Source organism: Lepeophtheirus salmonis, chromosome 9, assembly GCF_016086655.4.
Source record: "Lepeophtheirus salmonis chromosome 9, UVic_Lsal_1.4, whole genome shotgun sequence".
NCBI lineage: Eukaryota > Metazoa > Arthropoda > Copepoda > Siphonostomatoida > Caligidae > Lepeophtheirus > Lepeophtheirus salmonis.
Window position 1 is genome coordinate 3,358,645 of NC_052139.2, and position 25,641 is coordinate 3,384,285.

The following is a 25,641-nucleotide window of genomic DNA, read 5'->3' on the forward strand; positions in this document are numbered from 1 at the left end:
AACGGTTGCCTGGCAGTGAAAATGAAACTGTCTTTAATTTTTTTGTGGTGACTGGTAATTTGCTAAAATTGCCGAAGAATTGTGGTCGATCAACTAAGTACACATCAAATATATATATATAATATGTCAAGCCATTTTATCTGGTTCCTGTACTCCTGAGCTGGCAAACTGTAAACCGGGAAAAAATTTCCATTCAAAATGGCTTACTACTGCTAATCGTTTAATCAGACTTTACACAAGTACAAATAATCCATCAAAAACTTTGCAAGTGCTTTCCAACTACATGCTTAAAGTCTACTCTCCAATGTGGTTCCTAATCAAGCAAAAACGTCTTTTAAGGATGGACCTAAGCATTTTTTTAATTGATTGTTTGCTCTAGACTTTTATCAGAAAATCTTAGGTCTGCCATGGACTCTATTAATGAAATAAATGCTCACCCAGAAAAATCTACTTGTCAGTATGTTGTTTGATGATCGGGACAACATTCGGGAGTTGGTATTGCGAAGAATAAAAAAAGCCAGGGGAACTTACATTAGTACTAAAAGCAGAACATTTAAACCCCTAAGGTAAACTTTTATGCAAGAGACACCACTGAGATAATTGTGTGGCACAAATGTCAAGATACAGCACCACCGGTTCTTCAAAATATTGCTAATGAGGACCTTCAAATCATGGGCAAAAATAAGAAATTGTTGATTTTCCTTGTCACACACAATTAGTGGAAATATGTGTTAAACTGGTAACAGATACTTCACAAAGTTTGACTTACGATAGTTCTAGAGATGGCTTTATAAGAAAATAGATTGCAATCTCGAGTAGAAATGCCAAATTTTGGATACAAAAATACGTTTAAATTCTTAGTTTTGTCGTGGATTATAATCCCCGATTTACTTCTATCCTTTTTCTATATTTTGGATAACTGATTTTAATAATAAAATACCATTCACTATTCATTTTTGTATTATTTTAGGCAATCAGTTTAATTTGAAAAACGTACATTTTTACAAAAATTCAAAGACCGGTAAATCCCTCCAAATGATACAAAACTTTACTACCATTAATCTTAATAATAAGATATAATAATAAAAGTTACGGTCGCTATTGATCAAACTTGATACTAAGATTATATATGGTCACTGTAAGAGGCCCTTACATTCCGAGAGGTGGATTTCAAAGTCCAAGGTAAAGATCACACGAAAAAAATGACCATAAGCGGAGGTTTTGCGCTCCACCGAGTGTCCAAACTTTGTTTAACCATAAAATAACTCTCAAAATATTCATTTTGTATTATTTTGGACATATGATTTAAATCTGTGAAAAGGTAAGTTTTTACAAAACGTTGAAGAGTGGTAGAGCCCTCCAAAGGATGCACATTTTTTTTTACTATTGTCATAATTGGTGTAAAATTATGCAAAGCTTAATGCCTATTCAGTTTGCATAGCTCAGAAAAATACATTTACAGGACACCCTAATGCACACGCCTGCAATATTTCATTAATACGGCTACATTACTGTTTCCTTCATCAAAGATATTTATATGATTTACTACAGGGAGCATTATATACAGTATATGTTGTTTGATGCCATCTGTACATGTCTGCAATTTCGCATTAATGGGACTAAATTTTTACTTCTTAGATCAAGATTATATATGCTTATGATATACATCATGGAGCGCTATATACAGTGCACCCAGTGATTTGTTTTCATATATTCAAACTTTTAGGTATTTATGTCCGGTCCTGAAGGATTGATAGGACTAGATCAAAGAAAGGATTAGACTGCACCAAATAAATAAGTACTCACATAACACTAGTTGATTGTATAACTCTAAGTAATTATAAAAAAATCGGAGATATTAATATATTTATCGGCTTATAAAGAGGAAAATATTTAGTAGCGAATCCCACCATTTAGTATTAAACAAAGTCCAAAATATATTGCACTAAGGGAACAAAATGAAAGAGTGAGACAAGTAAACAGTAATTTTTTTATTTTTAGGACCACCTTAATTTATGTATGTATGTAGAGGGGGATCATTCTTGATTAAAAGAAGTAATTGAAGAAAGGGGGAAAATATTATGACTGGCTTGTTCATTAATTATTATTATGAATTGACAACATTAAATGCTATATTTTTTTGTGACAGTTCAAATATATCATTAACAGATTTTTTATGCAATAGTAATTATTTTATTTCTCATCAAAAATGATGAGAATGATATAAGTCGAAAAAAAAAAACTTAGAGGGGGAGTGAAAGCCCATGTTGTGTCTGCATTTACAATGTGTATGTAGTAGAGTCGTTATTAAATTATACCATAGAAGAGCAAGTACTAACTTAGAAAAATGGATGTGATGTTCCAAAATATATATAAAAACATTTCATCTCCACAAAACAAACTGTTTAATATAAAGTTTATATTATTATCGTATAGAAGATGTTACCTTGGACCAAATCTCCTTTTCATTCGTACAATTTTTTTTTTTTCATACCTTCATAGTTCATAGTTATTTGCAACTTTTTTAAGATGATGTAATTATGATCATATGCTTATTTGCTATACATTGTTGTCAAGTTTTTTGGTTATCTTTAATTGAGTAGAAGGGCACATGGCAGAAATGACACTGTTAACCAATTAATATAATAATTTGATAACAAATAAAAATACGCAAAATAGGCTCTTTGGTTCGAACATTAAAAAATCTACAGCCAGAAAATGTTAATAGAGTGGCATCCAAAAAAAACTTGTTGAAGTCATGGTTGTAGAAGGCCCACATGGAGGCAGGCCAAAAGTCAGCAATATTGTTGCGCGATAAGTGTCTGGTCTTCTTGGCTATATGTAGTAATAATGAACTTGTTGATGTTGTCTGGATGTAGATAACAGCTGTTTCTGCAGCCTTCTGGGCAATTACATCGGCGCAGAGAAGATCTCAAACGAGTTGCCTGGTTTGTTATTGCTCCGACATTTTAACACTTAGAGACATGGTATAAAATCGTAGTTAAACGCTACTGTAAGTTATGGGTCCCTTTCTGTAGTTTCTACTACTATTAATAAAACTTGTAGCTTTTTTATGATGATTCTTATGTATCATTTAAGTGCCTTAAAGTCGCGGTATTTTTAAATAAAATGTATATTTCTTTGTTGTATATATATATTGAATTTTTTTTTTTACACGTAATGAATCAGTTAAACCATTTAATTTAATTTTTGATTATTTAATCAAGTACTACCAGGATTGAATATGCATTAAAAATATTTTTTATCTTTGACTTGTTTTATTGAAGAATAGTCCTTATAGTTGGGAATAATTGGCTATTAATCAATTGATTTTGGGCCTTTTTTCTTTTTTTATTTGGATTAAGATACAATAAAGTGTGAATATTATATGTTGGTTTGAAATTAAAAATTATTTTTTCTAGTGTGCTTAATATATGATCCTGAAACGGAAAAGGTGGGCTAAAGTTGAATTGAAATTTGTCACCCCTTCCCTCTTAGTTTATGTCTGCTCGCCTGCTGGCACATCTTTTATACATTAATACATAGAGTGCAAAAATATTTCGAACTTGAGGTACTTTTATTAGTACCTGAATAGAAAATACTTCTTTTTCTCCCTTAAAGAGGTAATCAAAGGAAAAGAAGGAGGTATAAGGCAAAATGAAGAATCAAATGACAACTTTCTATAATTAAGTTTAGAAAGCACATGAACAAGTGATTACTTTATATTTAAATATTTCTGCTTCAAAAGATAGATGTTGATTGCTGCATCCATCATGTGTTTACAAGTACTTTGTCTAAAAATAGTATATTTCTAAGAAGTTGGAATATTTTAATCTTCAAAACTCAACAACTCTCTTTTTAAAAATAAAGAAATTTTGTGATTTAAAATTATCAAATTATTCTTGTTTGTAAGAGTAAAAAAAGTACGGAAATTACTAAACTTTTATCACCATGCAAATAAATTTTTAAAATACAGAACTAAGTTCTTTTGAGAAGAAGAGTTGTGGAGGTTTGACTATTATAAAATGCAAAGTTTTTTTACAAATAAATTTTGTGTACACATAGAGATAGATGTGGTAACTGACGTTTATTTTACTAGCATAGCAGCTTTGAAAATAAAAACACTGTTTTTAATGTAGCTACACAAAGTCTTCAACTTGAGTGGTTATATTTTTTTCAACTTAAAAAATGTATATTATAGCTAAGTTGCAAATTTTGTTGAATAAAAATAAATATGATAAATTTAGTACTTTTCCGATTAAAGACACTTTGTTATATTTATTTTATCTTTCTACCTTTAAAAGTCATTTAGTAGTTTGGTGTTTTGGTCTGAAAATTATAGACTTGCCATAAAACTTTTACAGTTTTAAGTAATTTGGTCCGAACCGTTCTTGTAATGAAGGTCTATTTATAAAAAAAAATGAAACTTGTTCGAATGGAACAGTTTTTGGATGTTTTTTTTTTAAATTGGGATTTCCATTTTATATTCACAAATTTTATAAGAAATAAATGCATTAAACAGGATCACGTAAAAAAATAACATAAATGAACATAAATTTTAGTTCCTAAATTATCCTTCTCCTATAAAACCTACTTAATTGTAATAAAATATTACCAATCAAAAACAACTAAATAAAATCTGTCAACAGACAGAATTTGGAACACCCATAGAAGACTTTAGCAAAAATCGAAACAAAAGCAAATAAGAAAAATATAAAACAAGCAATTTACAATTAAAAGTACCAACAGTCTCCATAGTAAGACTATTTCCATTTAATAGCTTTTTAAGATCTTAAAATCAACTTTAAAGAGTCTAAGTATTTTGCAGACATCAACGGGTACTGCTACCTTATAATATCGCCTCTATATTTACATCCAGACCAGAGGTGTCCAAAACCACTAAAGATAAGCTAGCATTCCTTTGAATAGCTGATATGACAATAGCTTCTATCTCTTCAGCAGATAAGGGTTCATAATCTGTCATTTTGATGGCAATAAGACTTTTGAAATTCAATAACGCAAATTACATTACCTTTGTCTTTCCCGAGGATTTTTTTTTTTTTTTTTTGAAGGCCCGAAAACTAACAAGTACTTGTTTGAATTTTGATTCTGTGTAATTTACTCCCTTTATGTTTAAGGAAATATATTTTTTTAGAATGAAAATACTATGACAATGCACAAGAGGCTGTATAGAAAAAATATAATATTTTTAATCGCCAGACTTCGACAGTAATAATTTTGATCTTGAGCGGTGTTTCACTCCAAATTGGTCTAGAAGAAATGACCGTGTTGTTCCCTTGTCGAGTCTCAATTATTTCCAACTTTGGAATAATCATTTAATGATTATTGTTCACAACTTAAAAAGCGCTTATTCAAATTCAATCAATCGTTGTTGACAGCTGACATCCAAGTTATTTAAGTGGGATATACTCGTAAAAACGTAGTCTAAAAAATTATAAATTGACAAATTAAAAAACTACCTCCAACTAAATATCAACCACACAAAAAAAGGGGTAAATATTGATTATACTATGTAACTAAAAAAAATAGGATCTACGTGTTTTCGATGTTTAATTAATCAAAATACCTACATACCACTACCGAGAATAACATACTTACCTAAAAACAATATATACGATATTGTATAAAAAATCCAATAGCCAAAGAGAGAATTAACAAAAATAATGAATTAACAATTAATTATCATAAATAGAGTTGTAGCTCTGCACATCATAAATTCAGGAGGTTATTCCACATTATGAGCGTTATAAAGGTACTGGTTACCGTTTGTATATTATACAATAGAATAAATTATAATATTCTTCCTCTCTATTCCATTCTTAATATATGAGTGCGGATATTAATATTTTAGTTAGGGGGTAAGGACCTTTTGCAGGGAAAGACAAATCCTGAAAACTATTACATTGACTCTGAAGATTTGAACAATGTTAGAGAGGAAAACAGCTTAGCTATCTTGAAGAGTCATCCTATTAGATGAAGGAAATAAAGACGAGTTTTACTACGCTATGGATCCTCAATTCTACACTGAATCCAACGGGTACTTACACGCGTATAACTTCACAACTTTACTCTCTATCATTCTAATGCACAAATAGTTGTAGTTGCATTTATTTGTACTTGCATGTTCTATTCTGAAGAATGAAAAAATTAATGAGTACAACCTTAGAAAATCATAAACGCAAACGAATGCTAAAAATTTACGACCCTAAATACAATCATAAAAATATTACATGATACGAGTGCAATACTTTATGTAGTTGTAACCTGAATAGTTTTTATTTTATTTTAAAAAGAGCGAATATAAAAGTGTAAAGGAATCCCTATTTCACAAAATACTTATAGTAGCACTGAGATTTTTTACAGGTTTATAAAAGTGAGTCCTTGTTGGACTCAGAGTAAAATTGATGATTGATATCTGGGTAAGTATTTGCCAGGATCAAAGTGGGATTATTGTATATTTCTGGGTGCTTGCAGATAATCCAAGAAAACTGTATGACAGCTAAGCTGCTGTCCTACAAGAAAATCCTCTGAATGTTAAAATAACCATGTTGATTTTTGATTGTTTTTATTTTTACATATTAGCAGGTCATATTTTTCAGTATTTACAGTTATGATTCTTTTAAATTAATATGTTATTTTGTTATTTTTCAGATCGAAAATATTTCCTAAAATGATCATTTTTATTCTGGTTCTACTTATCCTGGACAAAGGTAAGTCGACGTAACGTTATTTACAAACTAATAACGTATATAATAAATATACATATAAAATTTAAAAAGTGATTATCCTTTCATCAAATAGTTTATTTGTTAAATACATCAAATTTGACATTTATTGAAACCTGAGTGAAAAATAAATCATCAAGAGATAATTTTTCATTCAATGAAAAAAGGGTTGAAGGCTAATAAAATCAATTCTATAATAGTTTATAAATGATTATTAAATTGAATTATATTAGGGACAGAAATTTTTATTCTACAAAATTTCAAACAGTAGTTTACGTGTTGATCACATATATATAATTAGTTTTTAGTGTCAAATTTGGTATCTGAGAACTTTTGATTTGAAGTTGTCAAGTATCTTTCCCTTTTTTTATAGGTTTGAGACGACTTTCGAAAAAAAAAATAAGAGGTATACACATGAAAATTAGGATATTTTGTGGAAAAAAAAATTTGCTTAGTTTCAGTGTGTGCTTATATTTTCTATGCAATCATCCCATCTTCAGAAAATGGAGTTTAACTATTTAAAATCCACCATGTTTTATGGATTGAAAAGATATACCAATTATGTTTTTTTAGTTAATTTTACGCCAAAGTAGTGCATTTGAAGCATAAATAATACTGGTTGAGTTATAAAATAATTTTTGTGTAAACGAGTACAACTTAGTTGTAATATTGATTTATTTTCAATTTTATTCAGGAAATAATCAATAAGAGATTGATTAAATATTTTAAAAACTCCATTGTTTATTTAATTATATTTGGAATAATATTTTTTCTGCTTTATTCAATACTAGCAGTAGTACCTGGCATTGCCTGGAGAAATTGAGCGTCATCGAAAATACAAAATTAGCTTTAATGATATAAAAGAAATCCTCAGTATTACTTTTTGTTTTTTTATGGGCACACTCACACGCAACTACTCAATACTTAAATCAATCATATGTGTTCTGTCCTCAAGAATGAAATAATAAAATAAGAGTTTAAAAAAAAATAATAATATGTTGGGATGACTGATGAGTACTTTAGTCTTGATAGCGTTCAAAAATAAAAACAAACAAAATTCATTTAAACATACCAGCGTTTATAGTTAATTAAAATCTGAATTATGAAATACATAAGAGACGAATAACAAAAATAAACAAAAACAGTGTTGTTTATATATATGCATAGGCCTATAATAGTAATTAATACGACTACATTGTTATTTCTTATTTAAAAAATATTATATGATGGTCATCACGGAAAACCATTTCTTGTGCCTCCTGTATGCACTTTCAATGCTATATGCACACGCCTGGAATCATTTCATTAATAAGACTAAATTGATATTGTTTAGTTCAAAATATGTGTTTATGATATACATCATTGAGCACTATATCCGGTGCACCGGATAACTGGTTTTCATATATAAAAGGATTCTGGTGTTTATACAGACAGAGATACTTTTCTTCAATATAAAAGATAATTGTTTATCAGAGGATTAAAAAATGTCAACACTTAACTTCGATGAATTTCTCTTAAAACAAAAAATATATTGATTAAAAATTTATATTTCTTTTAACGCTATATAATTTGCACCAATCGAAAGATAATAAATTAGTTGATTTTTCATTAAAAAGATAAAATAATTCGCTAATTACTTTTTATTAAAAAAAAAATAATAAAAATGAACTGACAAAGTTTTAATGAACAAGTTAGAGGGACTTAGAAATTATAAATGTAGATTTATATTAACTGTCTGAAAGTTGAAGATAAAGCACTCTGTGTTTTTTTAACATAATTATTCTATAAGAGATTATACGTATTTGAAAATATATATTGTGACTTGTTAAAGATAACCACCACAAGAGGTATTTACGACTAATTAAAAAAAATTGTAGGGGTCTCGAATGTTTGTACTTTAAAAACGTATATATTTTTCTATGAAAATAGATTAATTCAAGTGAAAATGAAGAAGTTTATTCTGGAGTATATATATATATATTTGATAGAATTTTAAAGGAGAAATGGAGTATTAATTGAGATGTCAGTTCCAGGGAATATGTGGGGTTTCTGTGGAGATTATTTATATTCAAATATAACTCCTTATATATTTTTTCCTGTATATACATATGTAGTAGCTTTGAACTCGTCTTTTACGTATTCCATGAATACAAAATTTGTTTTTATATCAATATGTATGTAATTTGGGGAACATATGTATGTATGAACAATTTAAATAGGTTTTTTTTGCTACTTTTTTCTTATTTTTGTTACAGTTAGTTCCAAAAATTTATGATTTGGTAAGGAAAAAAACCATGTAATACTTTATTTTCCTGCAATGTCATTTTCAGGTAGCACATCTAGGTCAAAAGTGAAAAGGATACAAAAGTTCTCTATTTCGTTAATTAATATGAAATACAGAAATTATCATTATTTTGCATTTATTAATTATGATAGATATGATTTTAAACTATTAAAAAACATTTGTTTAGTGTTTTTCTAAAGCTACCCTATGGAACTTCAAGAGAATAACAAAAAAAAATCATGTTTCTTTTTTGAAAAGGTAAGAAAATGATGCTCGTTATTCGCGGAGCATCTATAACTTTTTGTCACTTTTTATTTATTTCATAAGACAATTTTAGAAAAAATCTTTTTCACCATTTCTTATAGATAGAAACAATATATTTCAAAATTATTTTATACAAAATTCCTAATTATACATACATTTGAGTATCTTTGTTTACAAAGTAAAGAGTTTTTGCCTTTTTTCATTGTTTCAACCTACAGTGACTTCAAAGGGCAAAACTTACCTGTAGTAAATATCCTAGAATTTAATTAATATTTCATGGCAACTATTTTTCACAATAAATTCGTAAAACAGCATTTGTACGACATATTGACCCTTTGTTTTAAACTTTCTAAGTGTATTTTATTGATTGCAGAGTCGAAAAAATATATGTATGCTCTTGATTATTTCTGTAACCTTCAGTAGAAGCTTCATAGACTAGTCTCACAGCTATTTCTACGGACTGGGAATGACAAGGAAAATTATTAAATTGTAAAGGTATCTTTTCATTGTTTTAAATATCTTCAACGTACCGATATTGTAAAATAGGAGGAACATAAATACTTGTTTTTGACGAACCAATCATACTTTAAAAATGATTGGACTGAGCGATTGTTAAATCAGAAACTTTAAATTGTCTTTTTGGGTCTTATATAATTATTGCTGTTATAACTTTTTACAATGGATGTTTTCTAACTTTGGAATCGCTATCAGCCCAGCCAGTTATTAATATATTTTCATGATGTGCAAAAAACTATTTCTTCTATGAGCTTTTGGACGATTGGAACAAGATCCTTTCAATAAGGTTATGGCACATTAAAAATGCTTAGTACCTTCACTACATGTTGGATTGAATTTTATCTTTACCACATCGGAGCATATAAGTTTTAAATAAATCTTACAACTTCCAAAAGGTTATTAGTTGGACTTGATTCAGATATGTAAAATCTTACAATTCTATTGGCTTTAGTAAGCCACCTTACTTCATATGTAAGTTTACAAATGACTTGTGTGGTAATTTAGAATTTGATGAAATTTTTCCAGATTGAATAGCTAAAGTGATTTCACAAAGCTAATACTGATCTGAATTTAAATGTTTCTATAAATCTGTAGAAATTAAAATTATTTTTCCTTAAATGGGATTGAATTCAACTATTGATATTATTTCATACAGCATTGTAGATAGACATTCCTATGGGTTCTTCATAAGCTCCTGGTCCATTCTGTGGTCCATCTAAGTATTTTTTTTTTAATTCTGAAGGGTAATTTGTTCATATGTAGATGGCATATGAACTATTGTACTGGTCTTCCGATCAAGAGATCCAATCTTCTAATGATTCCAGACAAAGTCTCAACGTTTGTATTGCTACCATCATATACAACTGGAATTAATTACACCAATTTTTCATGTTCTTCTGTTACTAAAAGTATATCTATTGATTGATTTTCAGCTTTTTCACTTTTCGCTGAAACATGGGCAATGTATATATGGCCGGGCTCTTAATAGATTGACTGTCAAGACAGGCTTTAAAATAATAAACTAAAACAACTGTTCATGGGTTTCAAACTTTGATATTTTTAACTTTTGAGAAAAATTATATTTGAAGAGATCCTGTAAGTTTACTTTGAAAAATAACAACATGTTTTCTTTTAAAAGTGTCTTGTAAAATTTCATTTATTTACAAGTCATTTTTATAAATATGAAAAATGACGTATAGTGACCATATGAAATCTTTGTACTTAGTTTGTTCAAAATTGTTCATAATTTTTTTTTCATAACATGGAAATGTAATATACAGTTCAATTCCAGTAATAAATAAGAATCGGAATCACAAATTAAACATACTTTTCCCGATGCCAATTGCGATTCCGACTAATCGCCCATCACTTTCATCCTTTAAACTTTAATCCTTTTTAATATGATTCATTAGCATATTTAATATTGTTTTTATTACAAAGTACTTTATTTACAAAACAAAGTATTTTCTCGTCTCGCTAATGGTAAATTTTAAATTGGCAAATGTTGCAAAATTTACAATTTTAACCAAAAGTTTCTTAACTATATTTGAATGTCGCTGAAGTATTACAATTTTGGTCAAAGAAATATTTTCACTATTTTAAAAGATAAAGATATTTAATATACACATTCATTTTATAAGTACAAAAAGAGAGCTACCTTAATGCACATGGTGCACATTGAAGAACTTTAAGTATCAAATTTTCAAATTGTAGATAAAATAGTTTTTGTATATTATATCTTCAATGATGGTGATTGCTGCTTACATACTATAAGACTTGCAATTTTTCCTAATCTTCTCTAAAAGATACAAAAAAAAAACTTCTATAAATGGTAATTATCATATGTATTGAGCTTGAAAGAAACAAGTTTTTTTGGGGGCAATAATTAAAGAAGAGATTAAGTTAATCAATCCATGATGTTATTCCTTGTAATTAATCTCTCAATGATCAAAGTTGAGAAGAGTCAAACTGTGAGGTATGTGGATCAATGATTTTCACAAACAAAGTTCAAGGTAAAAAGTATAAGAAACACTGATTCAAAATATATGTACATATTTAATTGAAATATTTATTTACGAGAGTTGTGTCAATTAAGAGAATTATTATTGCCTCAGTTCGACTCAACATGATAAAAATTTATGAGTTGGTTTTTAATTGTAGAAAATCTCATTGTCGACTTATCATTTTAAAAATTCGGTTGAATTTTCATCACTCACCCTCAAAGAACTAACTTACCTTTAGTTTTACTGTTTGCAAATGATATCAATCCTAGTTAGTTTCAAACCATACATAAATAACTTTTAATTATAATCTAATCACTTCTTTGTTAAAACTGTGAGAATATATTTGTTCTGTTTTGCCATCTTTTTTAGATTTATTTAGTTTATTATGTGTTTAATATGTTAAATTATAAAAAACATTAGTAATAGAATACCGTAAAAACTACGTATTTCGTATCATAAACAAAGCAAGTCCAATTATTTTGTAGACTATAACTCCAAAGCTGTGGATCCAAAATTAATGCAAGGATCTTATTCAACTCTAAAAAAAACAAATCAATTAAGCTGTGTCTTCTCACAATAAAAAGATTTTGATAATATGTTCAGAAAATTAAAAATGAACACTCTTCAAGTTACCCACAACAATAGCAAAAATTCCACACTAAAAAATACTAAGGATTTACGACCCTAGATATGTACTCCCCTTTTCCTTTTTTTTAAATATGATTCACACATACAAGTGGTTCACATACATAGTTCAAGTTTCCTTTTCTCAACTTGTACGTAAATAAGAGAGCTCATGTTTGTATTGTATTTTAACTAATTATTTATCCTTTAATATATCGAAATATGAATTAATTTCTATAATTCAAACTTCACTAGTTATTGAATTAGTAAAGATTGATGATTGATTGTAAATATCGACAGCTAAACATAAATTTCACTTCAAAATAGAATGATTAATAACAAAGGAACTATTTATTCTCTACGCCGCAAGATTTAAGAACTCCTCCATATCTTCTAGTCTGGACTGCCTCCTCTTAAGATCCCACGAAGTGTTGGAGAGGTTCCATAGGAATACAAGCTTTTTATAGTTTTTCTTTTTAGTTTAATTTTTTAGCAAATTTTCGTTAAAATATTATTAACGTTTCTTATGTGCCCGTGCTCGTTTTTTTTTTGTCTGTTTGTTTGAACGACAAATGATTGTCACCAGTGTTAAATTAATTAGTTAAAATTATTTTGTGATGACTTTGCGAGTTATTTTTTGGAATGTATGGATATATCAAATTAATCTATCGAAGAATGAAATAATTATGTGATTTAAAAAAATAATAAAATAAAGGTCCCCTTAGTAATTTGTATTTCCTTAAAAAAAATATCCTTAAATTTGTCTTGCATAAAATAAGATTATACAAAATATAATTTTATTTATTTGTTATAAATATTTGTTTAATAATAAAGTCAAAAAGTGCAGGATGAAAAAAATTACTAATAATAAATTTATTAGTAAGCGTTCAGATTTCAATGGACCACTAGGGATTGCAACTATGAAAAAGAAAGAAAACATGCGGGACTGCATAATTTTTCCCTTTACTTATTGAGTACAGTCGATACAACACTTTTTCCCCCAGAAATTTTAGAATCAATGATGTGGTAATGATTAATTACATTACTTTTACATATATATCACTTATCAAAATTGGTGAAATATATTTTATAAAATCTGGGCTTCCTTGGCTAAGTCTTATATTCCCCCCTCCTTTTCTCAAGTTTGAAAAATATTCCCGAACCAGACAAAGTTTATATTTATCCTTTATCATTCTCTCGCCTATGAAAATAAAAAAATATGATTTTGTATTCAAAAACTTTATCATATTCAGCTTATTAAAAAAAAATATATATTTTTTTTTTAAAGAACCTAGTCCTTTTTTTTTTAATTTTTCTTGCGCTGCTACAATCTCTTTTATTTTTTCTTTACATAGATTGTGCTACAGAAAATATTCCTCCTCTAAATGCTTCATTAATTACTTATGTATATTTATGTTAATAAGTTTTAGGAGGGGAAAATGTATTTAAAACAAAATATATAAAACAGAAGGAAGCAAAAGAATGGGTAAGAAACTTTCATACATGCCTGCATTAAAATGAACTAAGGATGTAAAAGGGGTAATGGATAATGGGGAATAAATATCAGTAGTAACAATTATTGGACACATACATTAGGGTGGCCTTTAATAGTCAATATTTTAATTTTTCTTGACTCACCCTTCCATTTTGTTATAACTTCATAACAATACTTTGCTGTGCAAAGTTTTGTCAATAAAACGAACTTTATTTTAATTTAGTCCGAATTGGTATTAATTTATTAATGATATTTTGACAAAGATTTTTTTTTTTTTAAGAAGAACCATAATCCTATTTTAAGCTGCACTCAGTACAGGTTGTTTTCTAGATAAACAAGAATCATTCATCATAGCTGTTACAACTTGATATCTCCTGTGTCTAAAATTTAAACCATTAATAATATAGTTTTTTATTTTACTATTACCAGAACAAATTGTTAATGATTAAACTGGGCAAGGTGTTCATAAAATTAAGAAAATATAAGAATTTAGGTAAAAATTAGGCAATAGAATAAAATCAAAATATAGTTTTTGCTTATGATTTTAAAGCTTAATCATAAAATTTGACATTCGAATAGATAAAACAAATAAGGATTGACAGAGAATATGTGAGCATATATTATTATATAAGGGAAGCTGTTTCTTTCCAAAATAATTAATTGATTCATTCCAATATTACCATCATTTAACTTATAATTTTTGTTCAGTTCTATTACAATATGATTTTCTTATTCTGAAATAACATCAAACATACACAATTATCATGATTATTATTATATATCTACCTTTTCCTCAAACGATTAGAATAAAAGAACATAGGTAATTGCAGAGTCAAAGAATTTGTTAGATAATTTCTTCATAGACATTTAAAATTCTATTAATTTCGGTTTTTATCAAAAATGAATTAAAGAAAATTAGTATATTTCAGAAATACAAGCATCTTGGATTAATTACAACGAAATTAAATAGTTCGAATTTTAACACTGAGTTCATTAGACGAATGACGTTTGAAGGCTGCATCCACTAGCTTAAGACAATATGACACACTTAATCTATGGATATTCCGTGGCGAATTCTCTTCATATAGTGTAGACTCACATTAGGTTCATAGTAGTAATGAGTTTACATAACTCAATAAAGTTTTAAAACTCTAGTTCTCGTCTAAAAGACTTAGTCCGTTTATAGGAGCTGTTTGGCACTTTTCTTATAAGTGGAATCACAACAATAAACGATGTTTTCAATTTATAAGATATTATCATAAATGACAATTGTTATTGTATAGACAGAGTGAATAAGGGTTAATAGTATCGAAGATGAAGATCCTTGAATATCTTAGCGGATATATACAAAGTAATCATGGTAGTATTGATGAAAAGAAGTAAGATGATACGTCTTATAGGCTCCACGCATGTATTCCTTAAATATAGTTGTGTTTAAGATGGAGTGGGAATCAAATCAATGATAGAGTTGTTAGTAAAAGAGGTTGAAGGAAGGGCAAGTTTAATGACACGGCCGAAAATAATTTTAAGAGGGTTCCACCTAGGAGTGATGATTCAGCAGTATAAATAGGATATTTTGATGGATTCTATCACCAGCACAATTCACAACTCCGTGAGACAATTCATTTTATTTTTGCATTGATACAATCACCATTTGAATCAAGATCTATTTCGAAATTATATACGTAAACAAAACTCCTCTCTTCTCACTAGTCATAAATATTGGGGTTCTTTTCTAACTCAAATGAAAAAAGAAAAGAACGACTTTATGGCAAAACAGTTAATTAAATTCACTAAACCTTTATTTAAATTTGCAAAATTTACTTATAAATCATTATCGAGACAAATGAAAAATTGTGGATTATGTAGTTGATTTTTTTAAGAAGAGAGAGAAAAGTATTGGGAATAAAATGTAGATTCAAAGGAATAAGAAACATTTTAATAAATTTGGGGTTTTGGAAAATCCCAGTTCAATAACCAAGAGTTAATATATAAAACTAGCAGAGGCTTTCAACCTTTCAGGTATGGATAGAGGGAATAGTAACAAAGAATAAATGTAGAAGAAAAGAGAAAGGAAGACAAATAGGGAGAGATATGGAAAGAGAAAAATAAAATGAAGCTATATTTGGGTCAAAAAAAGCCTGTCAATGACTTCAGAGTCACAAAATAAATTTCATGGGAATATGTCTGGTTATTTTATATGCCTACTCACTAAATTTCAGATTGATCTGTTCAACCGTTTTGTATTCCATGTGTGACAAAAGCAAAAACAGACATATAATATTTATCTACCAATATAATTAAAAAGCTTTCAATAATATGATATATCATATTATATCACTATCCCTTATATCAATAAATACACAAGTGCAGATAGTTAATGAATTGATCTTTTCCTTTATCAATGTAATCCTCCCCTAATTCGATATATCCAAAAACACATAAATAAATATTTATTCTATTGCTACGGCTTTGTTGATTTCTTTATTTTAGAAATTTTAAGTACATAGAGATGTTGTATTTACTGTACTTTTTTTACAATGTACTTTGGTTCCGACAAATTAAGAGATAAATGTTGTTTACAGTGATGATTTAAAAAAAACAAAAAAACTTGTGTAATCTATACCAAAATGTATGTAATCCAACACTAATCTAACAATTTCCTGCAAATTCAATTTATAACTCTTACAAATATATTTTTTTTAAATACCAAATTGTTATAGGAGAAATTGGAGGGAAGTTTTAACAGATTTTCCCTCCAGCTGGGAGCTGGTTTGTCTCAGACATGCCAAGATTTAACACACATCATCCTTACATATGTACAGAGTGTTTGAAAAGTCTTGGAAGGTTATTAAAATGAAAAAATAGAAGGATTTGTTGGGGTTATTATGTAAACATCCAGTTCGAACTTTTTGGTAGGATAGTTCTAAAAGTGAGGTCAGCAGTTAAGGTAGGATTAAATAATTTTAGGTGGAAAATGGAACACAAAAGAAAGTAAGTTACCGTTCTGGTCCGTACCGGTCACACTAGCATCAAGAACGTGCTCTCAGTCAGCAAGAGGGGAATAACAAGATTTAAAACTAAACACTCCCACAAAAGATGTAACGTTGTCCCTCTTTCTGAACTGCACAAATAATCTGAAAGGTATCTTGACGGGTTTTATTGTCATAAACATTACGTAATTTGATTCAAATTTCAAATTAAACAAAAATTTAAACCAAAAATAAAAATATTCCAAACTTAATTGCTTCACATCGCCCATGAACTGAAAAGTCCAATCTTCACAAATAATCGTCATTTTTTTTTTTTAAATTCCTCTCATTTTCAGTTAGCCCCAATCGTCAAAAGACAGATGTCAAAATTTCATAACAATTTGTTCCTTAATTTGTGAGCTGTTTTGCTAAGTGGGACGCTATTTTTGTTATTTGTTATTATAAGTAATGGCTTAAAAAGTGTCATTGGGATACCACTTTGTCAAAAAAAACAAAAACATTTCAACGTTGGATTGCTATTTACATATCGAAAAAAAATCTTGTTGTTAAGAAATTTCCCTGAAACGCAGAACTATTTTGAGGCAAAATATTAAACTTTTTATAAAAAGTTTTATAGAAGCATTAGATTGGCGCTGGAATAATGGCTTTGTTCTTGATAGAGATGAGGTATATTGATATATAAACCCAATTTTGAATGAAAAAAATGTGTAGTCTTGTGTAAGCCTTATAATTTTTAGCACATGTTTTATTAAGGCAAAGTAGCTTTAAGCCAAAATGTCTGACGGATAATCGCTTACAGCAAAATGTCCTAAGGAAAATTAGTGAAATGCAAAGTATCATCTCCGATGACAATACTAATTCGGTTCAATACGATTCAACAAAACACATTTTTGCGAAAGCACAATTTGGTTGATGTACATTTCGCCAAAAGACAATTTTCCAAATGTATATTTTGCCGAAAGACAATTTGCCAAACGGATATTTGACTGAAAGATTATTTTTGACGTTTGGTTGTAAAGTGGTATATACGATTGTATATTTTAATTCAATTTTTGTCAAATCGGCAATTCCTACATTATTACATATTATGTATAAGCAATAGCCGCAATTAATTTGAATGATTCATTCAGAAACCTACCCATTTCCTTATTACAATATTTGATTTTTTTTTGTCCATGTTTGTTCTCCTTCTAAATTTGTCTTCCTCTGGGAGAACTTGAACCAACCTAATAATGATGAGGGTATGATATGCTCTAGTAACTACTACATAGAAAAACGATCCCTGGAGAGAAGACTCCCTCCTCATAAACTCTACTTTTCTTTGTATTAATGTAGACTTCTTTTACATGTATATTATGATTATGATTGTTTAAACAAATTAACTGGTTGTATGTATACGTATGTACCATATATACACATATTTATATACAAACGTGTACAAGAACAATACTTTGTACGTAGTTTGGCATATTTTTATGGGCACTTCATATCTCTACTTAGACTAATAAAACATCGAATAAAACCAGTCTTTAATAAATTATCTTATGTGTTTAATGTTTACCTTTTGAAATGACTAGATACAATTATATTAAACAAATACAAACGTCAATGACATTTACGCAGAATATAGAAAACGTATTAGTGATTAACCCTGTGTTACCGAACAACCCTTTTTTAAAGATGTTAGCAATACAGGTAACAAAAAAAAAAACCCAAACTTATTTCATTCCATGATAACCAATTGAACGATCATAATAACAATTTGTTGTTCTTATAATAACCACATTAATTTTTTATCTTTGATAAAAAATTCCAGAAAATACATGTTTTTATGCCAATTTTGCGAATCATATAAGTTCCAATAGGCCTGAATAAGGATGCATCAATTATGTTTAACACTAACTACAAAATAATAAATTTGATAAAAAAATAAATCTAAGAAATCAAATGGAAAACAAAGCAACTATTTTTAAGCAACACAGTTAATTAAATTTACTAAACATCAAGTTAATAATGGCTAAGTATACAAATAAATCCTGAGCAATACATAATTAAGATACACAATCAATTGCATGTTATCTGATTTAATGTTTGAAAAGCATACATAAAAGTATTTGGAATTACATGTAGATTCAAAGGAATAAGAAGCATGTTCACAGGCTCTAGTAGTATTCGTCGAATGATACAACTGATTTTTTTTTGTTGCTTTAATTGATGAGATGGAGTTGCACTGATTAAGTATATGTAAACATTATGGTTTTATAATTAATCATATATACAATGGCATCTTTTATTTCCATTTAAAATTATATGATAAAAAATAAGTATTATTCATTCTCTATTTGCTTTAATCATTATGCAAATATTAAACTATATTTTTTTTATTAATATGGTGAATGTTATAAAAAAAGAAATCGAATATCAATGCAGTCATTATGACAGTTTGAAGAATGTTGGGGAGAAAACGCAGCTTAGCTCTCATGACGTGATGTTATATTATCTGCAATGAACTATGAAAGGACGGAAGTGAATACAAATTTCACTCTGGATCTGGCGAGAATGATTCCAGAACCATTCATCGAATAACAATGTTGAACATTTGACTGAAAAACTGACTGATGGTACATCTCACTTTAATTAAAAATTATATAATAATAAATAGTCAAGGAATAGTCCGCTCATGTAAATTATAGTAGGCATGTTTCAAACAGACGAGGCCAGGAAACAAAGATGTTTGACGCATCTTTTAGAGATTCCCCTTTTTTTTCAAGAAAATTAAACTCAAAGAACTTTTTTACGATAATTATGCTAATTATTCAATTTGTAAAAAAATTGTATCCTAATTAAAGTTATTTTTTCCCCACCTTGGAACATCTTCGGTTACCCGTGGTACAAATCAAATTTATTTTTTTGTTACTTGTACAATTTTCATTAATACTTCAATTTGTGAATTAGAATGATTTGTCGTTTATTTTACTAAAAAGAACCGAAAGGGTGAGTAAACAAGAAAAAAAATTACTACTTAAAACCAAACATTAAATGGATTGTGAGTAGTAATATAGTGAGGAAGCGTGAAATTAGAATGAAACCTTAACTTTTTTCAGTTTTTTTTTATCGAAAACAATTTTACAAAATGAAAAATATTTAATAAAATAATATATCGCAAAAAAAAAAAATATATGTGGATTTTCTATTATAATAACAATTTACCTACCTAGTGTCTCTTCTGATGCAAAATCATACTAATATGTAATCACACTCACTAACAGGATTGTTTCAATTGTATAAGTAAAGTTACTACAAAATATGTTTAATTAAATTCTTTTAGAGAAAGGTATTTTTTGATATGCTGCATATGTGGAACATAAAAGTTATGTTTTGGCATAGAAAAGCTTAATAGATCAGTGCTTATGTAATAAATACCATTAATTTGTGTATCAAGAAATTCTACAATCAATAAACATCCTAGAATCTTTTTATAGTCCTTGGTAATAATTTATTTACTGTAACATACATAGTTGCAGTAAATTTCTTTAGTTTACCAAATTAAATTTTACTTGGGGGAATGAGAAATATACCACTAATAGTTTGCAATTGTTTTAAATTAAAGCTTAATTAAAATATTTTTTAATCTTATAAACATTGCATTGTTATACTTTAAAGGTAGTTGAAATAGATTGATGATGACATCAACTACTGATATCGTTGATGGTATCATCAAACAAAGATATTTTATAATTATAAAAAGGCTTTTGCATGACACGTCTTTAAGGTTTCAAACAGGGAAAGTCGTTCAATTTGTTGGAAGAATACATGTGTAACAATTCAGAAACAGTTTACAAAAGTAAAATAAAGAAAAGCATTTTAAGACCACTCCATTAATAGACATAAGCTTTTTTTCTTCTTTACAAGAATCATTAAATGGAAGACAATCTATTTTAGATTACTTACATCCTAAAAGTGATTTTACTACTATTCATCTAATGAGGCCCAATATCATATTATCCCCATTGAAAACTTACAGGTTACGGAGTAAATGTATTTCAATATATCATGCATTTTAAATACATGCCAAATTGTTAAAAAGTCATAAAAAATCGAAAAGTAATAGATAAAATAGGAAATTTTAGCAAAAGAGCCGCTGAAGAGTAACAGATTATTAAACACTGGAATTTGATTGACAAAAAGGTATCAAACATACACTGGACTTTGTTGAAAAGGTTTTACAGACTTCTGAGATTGTGAGATATAGATTTTCAGAAACCTTGACCAGCATAAAAATGAATTTACAGTGAGTTGAAACAATTCTTGTTTAATCTCTGTATTGGAGTTTGGCTTATATATTTATTGTTTTGAATAAAAGCGATCAACTCATTCTTTCCATCATTTTGTGGTAACTACCTTATTGAATCATAGTAGCCTTTCAATTGTTGAATGTAGATAAATTTCAAAATAAGTTATTTGAAATGAACGTTAAAATGAGGTTTTTACAAGATCCAAACTATATATCCTTAAAAAAACAGCTCATTTATAGGTATGTCTCAAAAAGGATTGATTGAATTGAGAAAAAATAAATCTTCACTCTCTTAAAAAATTTCATAATAATTTACTATTTAATTTTTTAAGTTCTTTGAAATAAACTTTTTCTAAAAACTAAATAAATGGATTTAAATAAAAGATTTATCCCCTCCCCCCCTTCTTGTTATCCGAAAGATATCAAATTTTATATCTCTTTACTAGGGATGTATCAGTCAAATATTTTGAAATATTTTACGGGCTCGTTTTAAGTTTTAAGGACGTGTCCGACTGGGACGCAAAAGCAGTTACATAGAACAATCTTTGACAACTGATGTCATCATAGTTTTATCGATTTTCATAATTTTAAAAAAGTCTTTTATTATAATTTAATTAAGGCTAAGTCAATATTCTTTAAGAAAAGTTTATCTGTATCAATTTACTTTCATTATTTAAGAATAAAGATAATTTATGGTTCACTAAACTAATTCAAAAAATAGTCAACTGAGATACCTTTCTATAATATTAATGAAAATGATGCTCGTTGGGATTGCTCAAAAATTTAGGACTTTTCAAGGTCTGATTACCGGGATGAGATAGGACAAGGCTGTTTTTATGTCCCGTATCAAGAATTGATACAATTTTACTCTTTACTAATAGAAAAAAAGGAATTAAACCAGACGTGTAATATTGAAACCGGATTTTTTTAAAAGAAAATACACGTTTATTGTAAAGAAATGAAATAAATATTTTATTCAAAGAATTGTTCATCACTAGCAAAACATTTTTCACACCTGTTTGACAATTTGTGGACCCCACACCAAAAAAGAATCTGTTATTTAGATCGAAAAAATTAATCTAGTCATTTTACACCTTTCTGCAAAAAGTGACACACTTCTAAGTAATTGATTGCCTGATTGATAAAAGCAAATGATAATCGGTTTGAGTCCAGTCTAGTGAGCATGCTGAAATCGAAAATATATCCCATCAAGACATCTCTTTCTTTTCTTAAGCCAGTTTTTTTTGGTGTGATGGTGCAGCATCATGAAGCAAAATCATAAAGAGTTCCCTTTTTTTATATTTGGATCTATTTTTAATCAAAACTCTATTCAAATTGATCATTTTTTGACGCTAGCGTTCAGCATGAATGGTTTCCCCAGATTACACCAGATCATAGTAGTTTTTTAACTTTTTCGATGCCTCTGTGCAAGGATCGAGTCGTTGTGTAAAGGATGATACATTTTACTACTTTGTCTTACTCTATAAAAACTGACATAGACTCTGTACTGTTGTAAGTACAAATAAAATAATTCATACCTTATCTAAACATGTAGCTGTGACAACTTGTTGACAGAAAGTATGTAGTGGAATATGTTTAATTTATTGTTTTCTTCCTGTAACAGAAGAAAACAAAACATTTTCAAGTTAATATAATTTATTGAAAGGGTTTATATATATATATAAATACGCACATACATGAGAAAAATGAAAGAAAAGTGTGTGTAAAAGAGAGAGAGAACTTTGAAAAAGCTATATATCCATGTATGTATAAAAAATATATGAGAAATGTGCGTCAACCTCAATCAAAAGCCATTTTTTGGAATCGTGATCTCATTCTAAATACAAGGGCTTGAAGATGATATATGTTCCCTATTGGGATCGACCTGTAAGGAAATGTCATTTTAATATCATTTTTTTAATTTTAAATCCTACACAGCATAAAGAAAAAATCAGTCTAATTTTGTAAAGATGGAAGAACCATCTGCCGGAGATTCAGTTAACAGAGGAGGAAAGGAGAAGCATTCTAATTATATGTTTTATAAATAAACAAGGACAAATAAGCAGCCATGACATCTGTTATATCACTGGGCTGGCAATGCCTGGCATCCAGGAAACTAGGAAAAAGCTAAAAGATTCGAAAAAATAACAAAGAACTATTTCGAGATCCTGGAGCTTACAGGAACATTAGAGAAGTAGAGTTAATCGAGAAGGTGCAAACAAAATTGACGAGTCCCCAACGAGGTACTTTGTCTCAATTGGAAATTAATTTGCAGTCAGTGACAAGATAGTTAGGTCATGTTTTATGGAGGATCTCAAATGCCAGTCTTACAAGACGCAAACTTGACATACTTGTGGGACCCCAACACCTTCTATCTTAATTTGATGACATATTTTGTCTGGGGCTACCTTGAGGCACACAAGATATAGACGTCCTCAAACAACTAAGTTAAATCTGGTGGCTGCAATCAAAGAGCACTTGGCATTCATGCTTAAGCCTTGCTTCCACTTCAGGGGCCGTATCGAGGCTTGATGCAATTATACCGAATAAGCCTCAAGACACATGGTCTACATTTATGTAAATACGAGGGAGGGTGCGGATTTCATCTTCAGGGCCTGTATAAGAAACAAACCTATATTTAAAATAGGATATCTTATAATGACGTAGGGTATAAATTCAAATTAGATTCCTAAAATTTATAGTGTAGTAAAGTCATTATTCATAACTTAAAAAAAAAAGGGGGGAGTTGAAGGAACGAATAGAAGACAGTAGAATAAATATGTACGAAACTAATGTAAGTCGACACTGATAGACAGGGACCCTCAGGGAAGAAAAAATATAGTTATTTTACTCCTTTTAAATTTTCTTATTCAATATAATATTTTTTATTCATTATTTACTACCACAAAATTAATAAACATGCGTAGGTTATAGTGAATGCCTATTAAAACACTCAACAATAGAGCCAAAGAAAGGTTTTTTTATATCGAATATAATTTCACGCGTAAGGGATTTTTAACAAGAAAAAAAAATCAACATCTCTGAGATAATCATATATCCATATTCCTACATATCATTGCTCATTGATAAAAAGCATATTTGTCAATAGTATAATCACTCTTGAATATATGTATAAAAAAAGGCATCCAAGGAGGCTACAAAAGTTAGATATATAGAATATGCTAATTTCAAAATAATAAATAAATTCCTTCCAAAACTCTCATGAAATTTTTTTTAAGGATATTTTACAAAAGTAAACAATATACAGTTTGACTTGTAAAAATAAGTTAATAAAGATTTACTTAGTTTTCATTGAGGATGGATTTCCACATTAATGAGGGGTTTCATTCTAGTTGGACCCACAGTTGTTACAGTAAAAATTTGTAAATGTTTTGTCTAAAAATTTGGTATTTAAACATATTTGAATAATTCAACAAAACGTGAAAGAGTTTCAACTGTTCATGTTCTTATCGTATGCATTGTAATATAATTTGATAAGTCTTTATTTTTAAAAACTGCACGAACACAGTAAATAAAAGAATGAAAAAGTCTTTAATAAATACATTCACGTTGTATTAATTAGTTAATTATCATATAAACGTTAAAAAAAATTGTTTATGTTATCTGTTAGATTTGCTTGTTATAATTATACATGAAGACAATAAATTAAGACAACTTTACAGCAAAAGAAGAGTCTTGATCTATTAGAAAGCAATTTTAGTATAGAAGTTCCACATTAATGTTCAAGTACCATATCTTTAAACATTGGTTGAATTAATGGAACTCTCAACTCTTATGAAGGTTCATAAACATGATGGCAACAAGTAAATGCCAGTATTTCCTCTTCAAATTATTCCAAGCTATATTACAGTTCCATTCATTTAACCAATGAATAAGGTTGTGGTATTTGTACATTAGTTGGAAGATTCCATTCCAAGATTGCCATCCAACAACTCTTGACAAATGTTTTAATGTATAATTTTGTTTTCTTCAAAATAGAAATAACTTCGTGTATAAATACAAAAAAAAACGGGATATTGTGAAGAGTTTTTTTGATTTAAAAGGTATTTTTTTAAAAGAGTGAAAGTTCTATGATCAAATAAATTTTGAAAGCACGAAAATTACAATTGTGGGAATTGAAGCACTTTAAATCACAGAACCTCTTGATTGTGAAAGAGAGAATTATTGAGATTTTAAGTTTACACAATGTAAAGTTCTCCGAAATACATTGCGTGTAAACGTATGATATAGGTTTGTAATCCACCTTAAAACGAGTGAAAGTTTATTGAGCCCACATTCATTATATATGCATAGGGTTAAGAGATGTCTTTGGATTTCAAGTAATACTTGAAAGTGAGCTATAACTTAGATCGTCTATTTATTAAATGTATGTGTTGTAATTCTTTGATAATTATCTTCTTT

The 25,641-nt window shown here is 28.5% G+C and overlaps 1 protein-coding gene across 1 annotated transcript in view; it reads left to right on the forward strand.

Annotated features, from left to right (window-relative positions):
* Positions 1 to 25,641, forward strand: part of LOC121124016 (neurotrimin) — a 212,192-nt gene that overhangs the window by 35,476 nt on the left and 151,075 nt on the right. The window contains exon 2 of the mRNA XM_040719111.2: positions 6,673 to 6,731. Within this exon, the coding sequence (XP_040575045.1) occupies positions 6,692 to 6,731 (40 nt within the window). The 5' untranslated portion in view covers positions 6,673 to 6,691. The remainder of the gene's footprint in view (positions 1 to 6,672; positions 6,732 to 25,641) is intronic.